Genomic DNA, 13,271 nt, shown 5'->3' on the forward strand with positions numbered 1-13,271 from the left:
TGGAGCGAAGTGGTTGAGGCGCCCAGTGTCAGAGGTAGTGACGTACGTATGTGCAGCAGCAATGAATCACTGGGAGACAATCTCAGCCTGAGCTGTTTGCAGATGCACATTCGTTGAATACTACACAGGTCAGCTGGGAAACCGCTGTGGAATCATGAATATGGTGCAACGTCAGTTCTGCACATTGCACCAAAATGTACCTGTTGTACCTGCAAATATGTGATGCATTTCCAGTAGTCTCTATTATTAATCATTATTGCATTCTGACACAGTAACTGCTGCCAAGATGTTACAACAAAAAGTGCAGTTACTGAAGTGTGTTTTTTAATAAGGAATATTTGTGTCCTGCAGACTCAAGCACACTCAAATCCAATTCTGGATACAAATTCTGAAAATAAGTGGTGACTAAGAGGTGTGTGGGGGGAAATCAGAATTTCAATCTTATCTGGACTCACTACTTAATTTTTCAACAGTTCACTTTTGGGTATTTTCCATTTACAATTCAAGAACCTCTCCAATCGTTTTGAACAAACTCATTTAAGGGAAAATGCAAGCAGGTGTGGCACCTATAGGCCTATTCTGAAAGCACCGAGGTAGAGGCTCATGCACGCGCGCGCACGCTCACATATGACTCATCTCATCTAAACTAAAGCACTTTGTCAGGGGCGTCCATTCACGTTACACCCATGCAAGAACGCGCAGACTCAAATCTCATTTTAGAGCGCGACACTTATAGTGAGCTTGGCTATATAAGTCCATTCAGCATCTACTCCTTAAGTAACTATATACTTCAAAGAAGTGAAGGAGGGCGGCATCTCGCCAACTACCTGGCAACCTACACGGCTGTACTGGACCTCCTCTAAAGATTGAAGGTACGAAGACGCTTTCAAAGCTTCATTTACTTTATACATATTGTGAGTTTGTCTACATGCTTTATTTAGCATGTTGCATTTTCTCATTTTCTCGGCACGACTTCATTCAGATGAAACTGGTCTTGCAACTTGGCTTCACAAACGTTTTAACCAATGTTGCTATTTACAGAGGAATGAATGTATTTTTGGTATTAGTGATTCCACTGTATTTTCAAGTTTTATCTCGTTTGATTGTGAGGAAAGAAGTATAACTTCCAGCTTATCCATCACCAATCCAGAAATCAGTCTTATATTCAACAATATGGACCAATTACACAAAACCCTATTTGTATAATTACTGCTGATAAGTGTGGATCACAAAATCTCTTGCGACAATTGATTAACTGTAGCAGTTTTGTTCATAGTTACCAGCCCCTTACATTGATGTCATGGCTGATTTATGTGCGTAAATTCCTCATTACGCAGCTCATTTTACACTACAGTTAGGATATAAAATAAACACATGGCATTTGTTTTTCTCCCTTCAGATTCCTGTTGATATCCTGACATGAAGCTCAATTTACTTGGCACCACCGTGATTCTGCTAGTTGCCTTCTTACCGCGCTACGAATGTCGGGCTATTGAGAGCCCTGGCGGTGCCCTGCGCGTCCCAGCTCCCCAAACCCAAAACTCCCAGCAGCAGCAGTCTGGTCCCATCCTGGAGCGGGTTGGAGAGGAGTATTTCATCCGACTAGGCAACGGGGACTCTAACTCTTTCCCATCATCGTCAATGTATCCCGGCGGATCACCTGCCATCTACAACAGAGCGCTGCAACTCCAGCTGACGCGGCGTCTTTTACAAGGGAAAGTTGGGAACATCAGGGCGCTCATAAGCGGCTTCGGAGACCGCGGGGATGACTCAATGGAGAGGGGAAGGAGGTCCGAGGACCCGCCGATATCCCTGGATCTGACCTTCCACCTGCTCCGGGAGATGATGGAGATGTCCAGGGCGGAACAGCTGGCCCAGCAAGCGCAAAATAACAGAAGAATGATGGAGCTCTTCGGGAAATGAAGACCTCTTTCCTGTCCGCCAAAGATCTCCCTTTCCTCTCTTTTCTTTATTTTTGCATTTTTACCATCAGCACAAAACATGCTCTGTACAATATAGTGCTGCTTTATCACTCTATTATTTATAGCTTTAACCTCAAACTATGGAGCGTAAACGGGCTTGACTTAAAATGATCCGATTGTACCTTGCCATTTTAATGTTGGTGTCAAATCTGTAGAATTACACTGTTCTTCATATTTGAAATTAAATTATTTTGGATGATCCAGGAAATACTGCATCGAGAAATTGGCATTTTGTTTTAGATTATGAATCACTGTATTTATGATATTTATGTTTGTTAATAAACTTATGTGCAACCAGTCATTTTCTGTTGTGCAAGAGAACGTCTTATATCTATATTTTTTAATAAAAACTTAAAAGCACTGCTTACATTTCTCTGTGGAAATCCTTACATGTGGGTTAATAATAAGTCCCCTAAAAAGTAATTCCAGTTACTAACTCCTCCCAGTTACTTTAATTACTGCTTTTGACTAACATAAACGTTATCTGTATTTTGAGAAACTGAATAGGTTTACTGATTAGTGGTTAAAAACAAAGTAAACGGCTGAAGAAAGCACAAATGGTCACTGCATCTTCAGAGTCTTGCAGATATTGATTTACAGAAAAAAGATTTTCTTACTGAATACAAAAATCTTTTTTTTTTGCTCTGGAGTAAAGTCGTGGGTAAATTCCATGCCTCATCTCTATGACTGCCAAAAAACAAACAAAACAGTTTTATCAACAAAAATGACCAAAAATCCCTTTAAAGATGCTCTAAGAGCGCCTGCAATCATGCAGGTGAGAAACATGTATACAGCATCCTTTCCTCTAAACCTTTAATCTTCAAGAAGCAATTCTCATTATACTAGCAAGCAGCAACCACAGACAGCTCAAAGATGCACCACTAATAGCTAATGAGTGTGAAAGACACTGTGTGTGTGTACACCTGTGTGTACTTGCATGCTGCGCTGATCCTTGACCCACAGTGTCAGGGTAAACTAAACAGGAGCTGTGGGTGTGAGTCATCCTATTCTCTTTGACCCACTTAGAAACTTGGGGCTTAGCGCTGCATTGAGCCCATTTGTAAAGGATTCAACTCACTGAAAGATGGGGTAATAATTACATGGAACTCAATGGTGGACTACTTCAATACACAAGAAGGTGAGATCGTTGCAGGGCAACAGATAGATGACTGACGACCCGAGGGTCACTGCAGTCTGATACGTACAGTAGATTGTAGGTAGGAATCGAACAGTACAGGAGGATCTTATAATGGTCTGCACCGGCTTTAAAAAAGGGCACTAATGCCTTTTCTAGCTGGATTTCCTTTGACAGAAAACGATAAGAGAGAAAGAGTGTGAGAAGAAGATAAAGGGAGGACAAATAGAAAAATCAGTATTTTTTCCTTTCTCATGCATGCGCACGCACACACACGCACACGCGCGCACACACACACACACACACACACACACACATACGCACACACACACAAACAGTGAAGGGTTTTACACAAAATCTGTTTCATTGGTAATTCAGACCAGGCAGAAACCAGACGTACAGCGACGCATGTGGTAGTAAGATGAAACTAAAGGCTGTTTTGCTTGTACAATTCAGTTTTAATGACACATAAAATATGGCAAAATGTGATGTTTTGCTCATTATAGGAAAATATAACTGTGTTACACAACAAAGAATATGACACATAATACAGGGTGTTGTATGAAACACTCAAATGTCACAGTGCCAATTGTTTTCCTCTGCTACTACTCATAAAGTTATATCAGCCATAAAAAGTATATGACAGTGAGGAAAACCTGAGGCCCTCTTGTCTTGATCTCTAATGATGTAGTTTAAACAGTGAAAGGTCAGCTGTATAAAAATTCAGGAGAGAACAATAGACACAGCCTGTCTCTCATTCAGTATGTCTAAAAAATAATTCAAGGAAGAAGCGAAACATATATTTAGTCAAAAAACAAACAAAAAACAACACGTAACCAGTTAGTGTGCAGTGATGCGTCCTAACAAAATCACAATAAAAGAGTGAGAAGTGAATTGAAACTTCTGCATTTTCTTTTAGATCTAACTCAGCAACTTAGACTTTCCTTGTCGGCACAGATCTGATTCTGTCTCACGGTGCCCCAATCTGGGAGGAAAAGTATCACACTGACCTGAAATCAATATCTAGGAGCAACACTTATCATGCTCCTGGTTTAGGTGTTGTGTTGGCTAGCGGCTAGGTTCAAGCAGCACTTTTGGCTGCACTGGGAGATGAGGAGGTCATCTGCGGGGCAGCAGAAGGTTGAACCGAGGCGTCTGTAACAGCATCTCCACCTGAAGTAGTCTGGGCCCCCTCTCCTTCCTCAGTGCCTGCCTCTCCGTCCTCATCCTCATCATCCTCATCTTCATCATCTGTAGAAAGAAGTAGAAGGGGAATAAAGTCAGTTAACTGAGCTGTAAATAGTACATTTCTGCCCTCGTCAATCTCTGCCCTTTCACCTTGGATGAAGTCGATGGTGCGCAGGGCCTTGCCCTCTTCCTTGAAGTCGACGCTGTAATGATCCATGTTCTCATACCCACGCTCAATTTTATCCAAATGTGCTGTACTGGAGGCTTCTGAAATCCTGGGTCGAAAAGGTGCAGTTATACATTTTTAGGAATAAATCAAGCCTCAGGTAGTCTACACTGTTTAAAATTACCTGTGATGTTTAACACATGCCAGGAGTTATTTTGGGATGCCATGACTAAAGATAGTAATTTGCTACATTTCACAGAATTACACTTGACAGAATAGGTGTGACTTTGCTTGAGAGTGTGAAGAATTTTGGCATTAAAATGACAATATGTTATCCTTTTTCCATTGTTTGGGTTTTTATTGATATATATAGGATATGAGCATATGTACTCACTTTTTGAGGATATCCTTTGTGCTCTTAAATAGAAAGAAAGACATTGAACACAATCAGCTAATGCATAAAACACTGATATGGGTAACCAATTTACATTAAGTTTATGCCAAAATCTTAAACCCTATTGATTCTTACCTGCAGAAATACAGCCATCTCTTGCTCCTCCATGGTTTGTATCCCCATCTCCACAATCTTACAGCTCTCCTCTAGATGGTCTCCGTACTTCTTGGTCAGGCCCCGGATATAATTCACCTTCTCCTGTTGCTCAACTGTGACCTTCTGACTCATCTCCCTTTTTTTCTCTTCCAAGACGGAGTACAGGTGGTCAAACTTCTCACACACCAGAGTCTTCTGCCTCCGACCATTCTCCTATAATACATAAATGAGAGACAGGAGAGACATACACACGCATATGAAAGTTCATATTGTAAAAATACATTCACATTAATCATCCATCACTGTGTTCTGGATGAGATATGTATATGCAACATTAGGGTTCAACAGTGTTTAGAATATTTAAAACCATAAAAAAATCAAAACAAAGAAAATGAGGTAATCGTTACTTAAATACTATCAGCTACAAATATTCTGGTGGGTTAGCCTGTCTTCCGCTCATGCGGTAGTGCCATATGTGCAGGGAGGACAGTGACGCTCATTCTGCATGTCTGTCCTGAGTGACGACACATGGGGGACTGGAACCAATCCAGCTTCCTCTCTACTACGTCCAACTGTGGCACGTGAACCATAGGAAAGATGTCTGTTCTCCACCCATTAATTACACTGCTCGTTTTTAATGTCAGTGGGCCAGAGGCAGATAAAGTGCACTGCTAAGTGCATGTCAGATAAACACAGAAGAAAATGGAAGAACAAAAAGCAGACTGAAGCACGAAAACATTTATTTTCCTCCTCTCTATCTCTCTGTGTAAATCTCACAGACAGATAAAAGCAGAGTAAACGGCGATGACAAGGACACGTTACATCTGTTTGTACGGCGGTGCAGGTGAGTGCAGGTGCATTAATTTGTGCACAGAGCGACGCTTGCTGTGTGAGTGAGCGACCAGGCGCTGCAGCAGTTGGACACTGACCTCTATGGCACGACAGGCTTCCTCTAGCTGACTAATGATGCCTTGCATCCTGTCGTTGTTACCAACCATCATGGCAATCCCGTCACTCAGCTCCGTCTGAGGGGGGCAAGGACATAGCAGAGTAAATACTTGAGATCAAGCATGATTCAAATCTGGGATTTTGATGCATGTACTTTAAATGTACTTTATGATAATGTTCTTATGATGAGATCATGATTTGTAATGCTTACTTAAAAAAGCATGACACATTTCACAAGTTAGATGTGAACACACCTACCTATCTATTTATTTATGATTGTTTTTTTCCTGCATTATCTCACCTTCTTTGTCTGGTAGATGCTGGTGATAGGTGCCACCTCACAGTCTTTGTGGGCTCCAAATACCTTACACATGGAGCATGTGGGCACGCTGTGGGTCACGCAGTAAATGTTGATCTTTTCATCCTCATGAACATCACACATGGGCGTTTCTTCTATGCTCTCCGGCGTTGGCTTGCTGCTGTAGAGTAATAGAGAGAGCAGTGGCACCTTCATGTTAGGCCATACATTTCAGTGCATACTGATGTGACGTGATGTCATTTTGATAATGTCACCGGTACACATCTCAGTAGATTATTGGTGATCCATCAGTCTAATATTGTCAGGCACATGAACTGTAAACACTGAAATCAATGTGTCACTATCACACGGTCAAGTACACAGGTGTAGGTGATTAGCATTATCTTTCACAAAATATTTAATTTAAAGCCACAAAATATCACTCCATTGTGAAGGAGAGTATATTGTATTTTGTATTGTTTAAAAGCCAATTTATCTTTGAACCATGAACCTGTATGAAGTTAGCATCCTGAGTGTAGGAGATGAAGTGTTTTGGATCATATGTCATACAAGCCTTTAGGCTTCACAGTCAACTACTCGGATTAAGTAAATCATCTGTGTAGATACACGACTACAATCAGGAACGTCCTGTCATCCACTCTAGTTCTCTGACTCAGAAGCCACTGTCACGCAGGCCACACCGGCAACTGGTATATTTCCAGCTAACACGAGGTTGAAGGCAGATTTGATTAACAAAGCCTGTCTCTGAAATGTCAGGATGTAATGTATAAGTGGTGACCGTTTATTTAGATTTGGTCAAAAAATCGATAGGGACTAAATGGAGCACAACTAAGTGTCTTATCTGTCTCACCTGCTGGACTCCTGCTTGAACATGTCAATAATATTCTCAACCAGCAGGTTCCTTTGCAGCCCGTAAACCCCGTGCCTGTCCAGGACCACCTCATGTCTGCAAGACGGGCATCTGAATCGGCCACCAGATGTCAAAGAGCCAGCCCTTGTTGGGAGGTATGGATTCGAAGCCTGTAAACAGTCATCATTTAAACCTTGGATTTACCGTGATGGCACATTGTTTTATAAACGATAGATTCATCTCACAAAAATGAATGAAGCGGTTTCATTCAGTTATGAAATGTTAATCCAGTGGACTAACAGTCCATAATATAAAAGTGTTACCCCATCAGAAACATTAAAAACACTGAATTGCCCCACTATGACTCCAAATGTGCGTTTTAACACAGGGACAAACACTAAACAACGACTTAATCTTAAATTCCCAAGTTATAAGTGTTATCTGACAGTAATGGTTTATTATATTAATAATGTTTGTAAACACAGCCTTACATTTTCATTCACAATCATTTGTGGCACACAAATAAGTGATTTTCTGTCTACAATGCTTCTATTGCTCACAAAAACATTATGTACCTGTAATGTATTTCATCCAGACAGTTACTGGTGAGGCCTTTAATGGATCAAAAATGGAGGCCAGTTCATAACAACATCTATGGCTCACATGACATAAACTGTTAGCTTAAGGCGCTAATGTTAAACAACAGTGTTCCTCAAGTAAAAAAAATAGTTTTCCCTTCACACTACAAATAAATCTGTGGCATTTTGTTGAGTTTCTTACCTGGAAAACATCATTGGCACATTTTCTGCAGAGGTTGTGCTGGCAGGGCAGGATAACCACAGGTTTTGTAAACATTTCCAGGCATATAGGACAAGTGAGCTGCTTCTCCAAGTTCTCCATGCTATTCATTTTGTGTGGAAAAGCTTTTAGCAATACAAAAACAAAAACAAAATCTCATTAAACAAGACTTCTAAAGCTGGTAAAGTGGCATAAAGTGTCCGTTTCTGAGAGCAATGTACAACAGGCCTGCTGCTCTTGTCCCAGCGGGTGTGGGCTCCTATCTTGCTGGTGTCAGTTCTGTTTTTAGAAGCTATTGCTGTCACGTCAAAGGGTGCCATTTTTACCTTGCCCATATTTGAAACTGAGTGGGGCAATAGTGAACAGCTGCCCACAGCCTCTACATCTTCCTCTACACTGACTGCAAGGGTGATTGTGCAATGTGTGTTTATGGAGAGGAAGGGGGACTTAAGTGTAAGTAGTCAATTACTGCATAACGATGATAAAAGGATGTAGAAGATACTGGGAAAATTTGCATTTAAGTAAAATTTAATGTCATCATACTTACAGAAAGTTCCGTATAATTCAATTAATATTTGCCTGCAGTCACTGAGTCCATTAACATAATTTTAATGTAGCCTTAATAATCTAATCTAGATTTTCCCATTCTAAGTATAGTGGTGTAGTCTACCTGCGATCTCTCTCTCTCTTTTTTTTTTTTGCATTTTCACAAATAGAATAAAGGTCTCTTATCCAATGAATAAAATGGAGTAGCATTGTTAGATTATGATACTCTGTTATGTCCTTTGTCATACTGGAGTATGTGTTTCTTAAGACTTTTTCATACTGAACTGGTAGGAAAAAAATGCTACAGTTAAAATAATCAAATTTGACCACCGTAAATACATTATTTAATGTTTAATTTTCATTCCATGTATTTATGTTTTTCAGTTCATGAATGATGTTGAAAATGACTGGACAACGCCATCTACATACGTCATTCCACTTTTAAGGTGGACTGGCAAATTTCAATATGAATGTGTGTATGACTTCATGTCGATTACAGCAAAACTGCTGTTCGTTCAAATCCGTCCACGTCTCAAAACATTAACAATAAACATCTATGAGTTACCCTTGATGTGTATTATCTTGTAAAATTGTGATGTCTACTCATAGATTATTACCTCCCTTCGATAGCTCAGTTGGTAGAGCGGAGGACTGTAGTGGTTACATGGACATCCTTAGGTCGCTGGTTCAAATCCGGCTCGAAGGAGAGATTCTTTTCCATTATCATTCCCAAATCTGTACTTTACCCGTCATTCACTTTATATAGAGAAAAACTAAAATACTTGTCTGTTCACATGGATCATGTTAGAAAATTGTTATGTCTCTGAGGTATTGAGCAACTCCCTTCGATAGCTCAGTTGGTAGAGCGGAGGACTGTAGAGGTTACATGGGAATCCTTAGGTCGCTGGTTCAAATCCGGCTCGAAGGAGAGACCTTTTTCTATTTTTAAATAATAATACTCAACTCGTGCTTTCTTTCTGTCACTCAACCAATCGTGTAGCGTGGGCCATCTTTTACAAGCCAATCAAATGAAGTCCATCATTTTACACCTAATCACGCTGCGTAACGTTTGTTTGTCTTTCTTAGCGCCAATCAAATGGCGATATCCACCTTTGACGAGAAGCCATTTTAATCACGAATACCATTTTGGAACTACCAATCACTCACAGCGCTTAAACTTTTTATAAAATACATCTCGCGTTTTCGAAACACCTGCCGCCATAGTTGTCAAGTTTGCATGCTACTAAACGCGACGTTAGGCTTCTTTTTCTGTCGTTTAAATATGTGTAGTAGCGTTCCCTATATGTATAACGTTAAATAAAGTTGGACTGAGCTACATGTAAATTGTCAAATTAATTGTCGAAATTAAATTCCGACCCAGACCCTTTGCTGCACGTCATCCCCCCTCTCTATATTTACATCCTTTCGTGTGGCCAGTGCATTTACCAAGTGTGCCAAACTGAATTCACACACTTTTTCAAAACTGAAAACACAGTTCACTGCTTTACGCTCAGTTTGCAATTTATTAATACACAGCTTGCAGAACTGTAATCATTGGTCCCTACGTTGCTACACAAATTTTCCAATTGCCTTTCCTCATTGTGTTCACTTACAAATCAGAGCTGGAGCACTCTAAGTCACAGGTAAACATTTGGTTTTGACAACAGTGGGGGTCAGTATTAGACAGTGGTCCAGATGTGGATACAAAGCACTGAAATCTCCCCTTCTTTGGTTTTCTTTTCTTTCTTTTTTTTTTTGCATTTCCACAAATTCAATAAAGGTTTCAGAAATCTGAAACTGTTTTTTAATGAATCTCTGAGGTCTCCTTGGGTAATCTAGTCCAGATTTGACCAGTTTAAGTATAGGCCTAATGGTTTTTGAAAAGCATTGACATTTCTGCATTTCCACAAACAGAATAACGGTTTTGGAGTCAATAAGAAAAAATACTCCAGTAACATTGAATAAAAGTCAGCATAATGATGTCCCATGTTATATTGGAGTATTGGTTTCTTAAAACTTTAATACTGAGCAGGTAGGACCACCACAGACTTGCAAAAACAGCAGTAAGACTGAAAAGCTGTTTGCAATGAGTTGAATAAGAAAAATATACCACAGTTAAAATGATCAAAATGTAGGGCTTAAAATTAATTAAAGACAAGTCCATCATTTCATCTATTCGTTACGTTTTTCAGTTCATGAATTATCTTGAAAAATGACTAAACAACACCATCTATAGGCGTTATGCCACTTTTAAGGTGGGCCGGCAATTTCCAATATTAATGTGCGTATTAATTTACTCCACTACAGCGAAACATCATATATCATTCCCAAATCTGTACTTAGCCCGTCATTCACTTAATATATAAAAAAACTACTATACATCTCTGTTCACGTGGATCATGTTAGAAAAATGTTATGGCTCTGCGAAATTGAGCAACTCCCTTCGATAGCTCAGTTGGTAGAGCGGAGGACTGTAGTGGTTACATAGGAATCCTTAGGTCGCTGGTTCAATCTGTAATTTACCCGTCATTCACTTTATATAGAAGAAACTACTATACATGTCTGTTCACGTGGATCATGTTAGAAAAATGTTATTGCTCTGAGGTGCTGAGCAACTCCCTTCGATAGCTCAGTTGGTAGAGCGGAGGACTGTAGAGGTTACATGGGAATCCTTAGGTCGCTGGTTCGAATCCGGCTCGAAGGAGAGACCTTTTTCTATTTTTCCATAATAATACTCAACACATGCTTTTCTTCTGTCACTCAAAGACAATACAAATTACGTTACTTGAAAATCAATTGTGTAGCGTGGGCCATCTTTTACAAGCCAATCAAATGAAGTCCATCATTTCACAACTAATCACGCTGCGTAACGTTTGTTTGTCTTTCTTAGCGCCAATCAAATGGCGATATTCACCTTTGAGGAGAAGCCATTTTAATCAAGAATACCATAGAGATCGAGGAGTTGGTAGAGCGGAGGACTGAATGTTTACATGGGAATCCTTAGGTCGCCGGCTCGAAGGAGAGAATCTTTTGTCTTTTTAAAAAACTTTCGGTAGTCCCTAAATCCACACTTTACCCCGTCGCTTACACATCACTACGTCCACCATCATTTAAACACTTGTGTTGTATTCTTTTCACTGTGGTTTTGGGGAGGTAAGTTAAAACCAACTGTGTTCATGCCTGTGTTCATCTTGATCGCTGCCATTCACGTAAAGGTCACCACTTCATGCAATCGCTAAATTTGCAATGCTCAGTTAGGCTACATCTGTGACATTAACCAGTTCTCCTAAAGTCGCTACCCAACTTTAATAAGCCAAGTGACCGGTCCGTGTATCTTTTGGTCATTCGATTTGTCTGGTCATCCAGACTCAGAATAAGGGGGGCACTGGCCCTTGTTGGCCCCTCTTAGAACTGCCCCTGAAACATGAAATATTCTTTATGGTTATGGATAGAAGGTCCGAGGTTCATAATCCCTAGGTTTCTGGTTTGTATCCAGCTCAAAGGAGGAATTATTTTTCCATAACTATTCCCAAATCTGCACTTTCACTCGTCATGCCTTACTACATCCATGATCACGGAACTTCTGTCTTTCTAAAGTCAGTGTAATTGGAAATGGCATCAAGTTTCAGTTTCGGTCAACCACTGTTTTACTAACCTTACTTTTATACATGAACATGAATGAATAAGCAGTGTGTAACATGTAAAAGAAAAATTTAAATGGTACTGATTGAAAGGGTTGTCACTCTGTCTGAAAAGATTTCAAAAGCAATCTCTGTGTCTTTATATTGAGAGTGTTGTTGGCATGCAGGTGTTTTAATTTTCTCCAAATTGAAATATTTACACACTAAAGCAAAGAAGAAATTCCATGTTGCTGCACCTCTTGGGAGAAGTTTGAATTTGAGAAAAGTTTAAAATTTCTAATATCTGTAAGATGAGGAAGCAGTTAAGAGGAGGAAACATCACTTACACACCTCAACTCAACTTGAAACAATTGATGACGTGATGAAAAGAGACTTGTGAAAAGATTTCATTTTTTCCTTGCCAGACAGAAAAGACTACAAAATATTCAACACTGATTTGCTGACCGTGGAGGTCTCCTGAGTGAGCATACTATACACTCTGCCTTATCGATCTGCATGTTAAATGATAAATGATCACACCTGCAAGCACTCAAATGTTCAAAACTGGTGTAAAGGCGATTGTTGTAGTGTCTGATTTGGTTACAACCAGCGATTACAACAAAAATGATCATTTGGTTTGACTGTGAAATGGCTTGTGCTGCAAACACATTTAGATGGATGACTCAGAGATGGTAATTATCAGTTGTGTGAACGACAGCAGCAAGCATCAAACACTGATAAAGTGTCTTTGTGTATAATGACTGTCAATTTTCTGTGTTGTTGCACAAATGCCATCCTCCTTTCTGTAATTCTGTGATGTAATTAAAATTCAGGACTGAAATGTCTGTGCTTCTGTAATGCAGGGCTTGATTTTATGCATGTTTATGTAATGACAGATATATAGTCTATATAATCTCATGGTGTATTTTAACAAGGCTTGCAATTAAATGTACAACAGAAATTATTTATAGACATTTTATTCACTTTTTCTCCGCTGGCGTCATGCAGAATCACAGGATTTAACATTTTGCTGCCTAACTGGTTGTAAATTTCTCCTCTTGGTGACATCTGACAGCAATGGTTGGGCATAGTTAAGATCATTGAAGCTATTTATGGTGTTTGGGTTCCCAGGGTTGTTGGATGTGGATGGCAAAGGACCCTCATCCTCA

General features: G+C 39.8%; 2 protein-coding genes and 3 non-coding genes across 5 annotated transcripts; 4 read left to right on the forward strand and 1 right to left on the reverse strand.

Moving 5' to 3' along the window:
- Positions 1-840: 840 nt before the first annotated feature.
- crhb (corticotropin releasing hormone b) lies at positions 841-1,923 on the forward strand. The gene is made up of 2 exons (XM_062441642.1): positions 841-872; positions 1,400-1,923. The coding sequence occupies exon 2, from the start codon at positions 1,420-1,422 to the stop codon at positions 1,921-1,923; it is 504 nt and encodes a 167-aa protein (XP_062297626.1). The 5' UTR covers positions 841-872; positions 1,400-1,419.
- Positions 1,924-3,564: 1,641 nt separating this feature from the next.
- Positions 3,565-8,133, reverse strand: trim55b (tripartite motif containing 55b). The gene is made up of 8 exons (XM_062441498.1): positions 7,919-8,133; positions 7,139-7,308; positions 6,271-6,448; positions 5,951-6,046; positions 5,001-5,234; positions 4,866-4,888; positions 4,456-4,580; positions 3,565-4,368 (listed from the first exon to the last, which is right to left on the reverse strand). The coding sequence occupies exons 1-8, from the start codon at positions 8,045-8,047 to the stop codon at positions 4,199-4,201; spliced, it is 1,125 nt and encodes a 374-aa protein (XP_062297482.1). The 5' UTR covers positions 8,048-8,133; the 3' UTR covers positions 3,565-4,198.
- A 969-nt stretch (positions 8,134-9,102) lies between these two features.
- trnay-gua (transfer RNA tyrosine (anticodon GUA)) lies at positions 9,103-9,188 on the forward strand. The gene is given in 2 exon segments: positions 9,103-9,139; positions 9,153-9,188. It is a non-coding gene; the product is annotated as a tRNA-Tyr (tRNA).
- A 136-nt stretch (positions 9,189-9,324) lies between these two features.
- trnay-gua (transfer RNA tyrosine (anticodon GUA)) lies at positions 9,325-9,410 on the forward strand. The gene is given in 2 exon segments: positions 9,325-9,361; positions 9,375-9,410. It is a non-coding gene; the product is annotated as a tRNA-Tyr (tRNA).
- A 1,690-nt stretch (positions 9,411-11,100) lies between these two features.
- Positions 11,101-11,186, forward strand: trnay-gua (transfer RNA tyrosine (anticodon GUA)). The gene is given in 2 exon segments: positions 11,101-11,137; positions 11,151-11,186. It is a non-coding gene; the product is annotated as a tRNA-Tyr (tRNA).
- The last annotated feature ends 2,085 nt before the right edge of the window (positions 11,187-13,271 follow it).

Source organism: Scomber scombrus, chromosome 20, assembly GCF_963691925.1.
Source record: "Scomber scombrus chromosome 20, fScoSco1.1, whole genome shotgun sequence".
Taxonomy (NCBI): domain Eukaryota; kingdom Metazoa; phylum Chordata; class Actinopteri; order Scombriformes; family Scombridae; genus Scomber; species Scomber scombrus.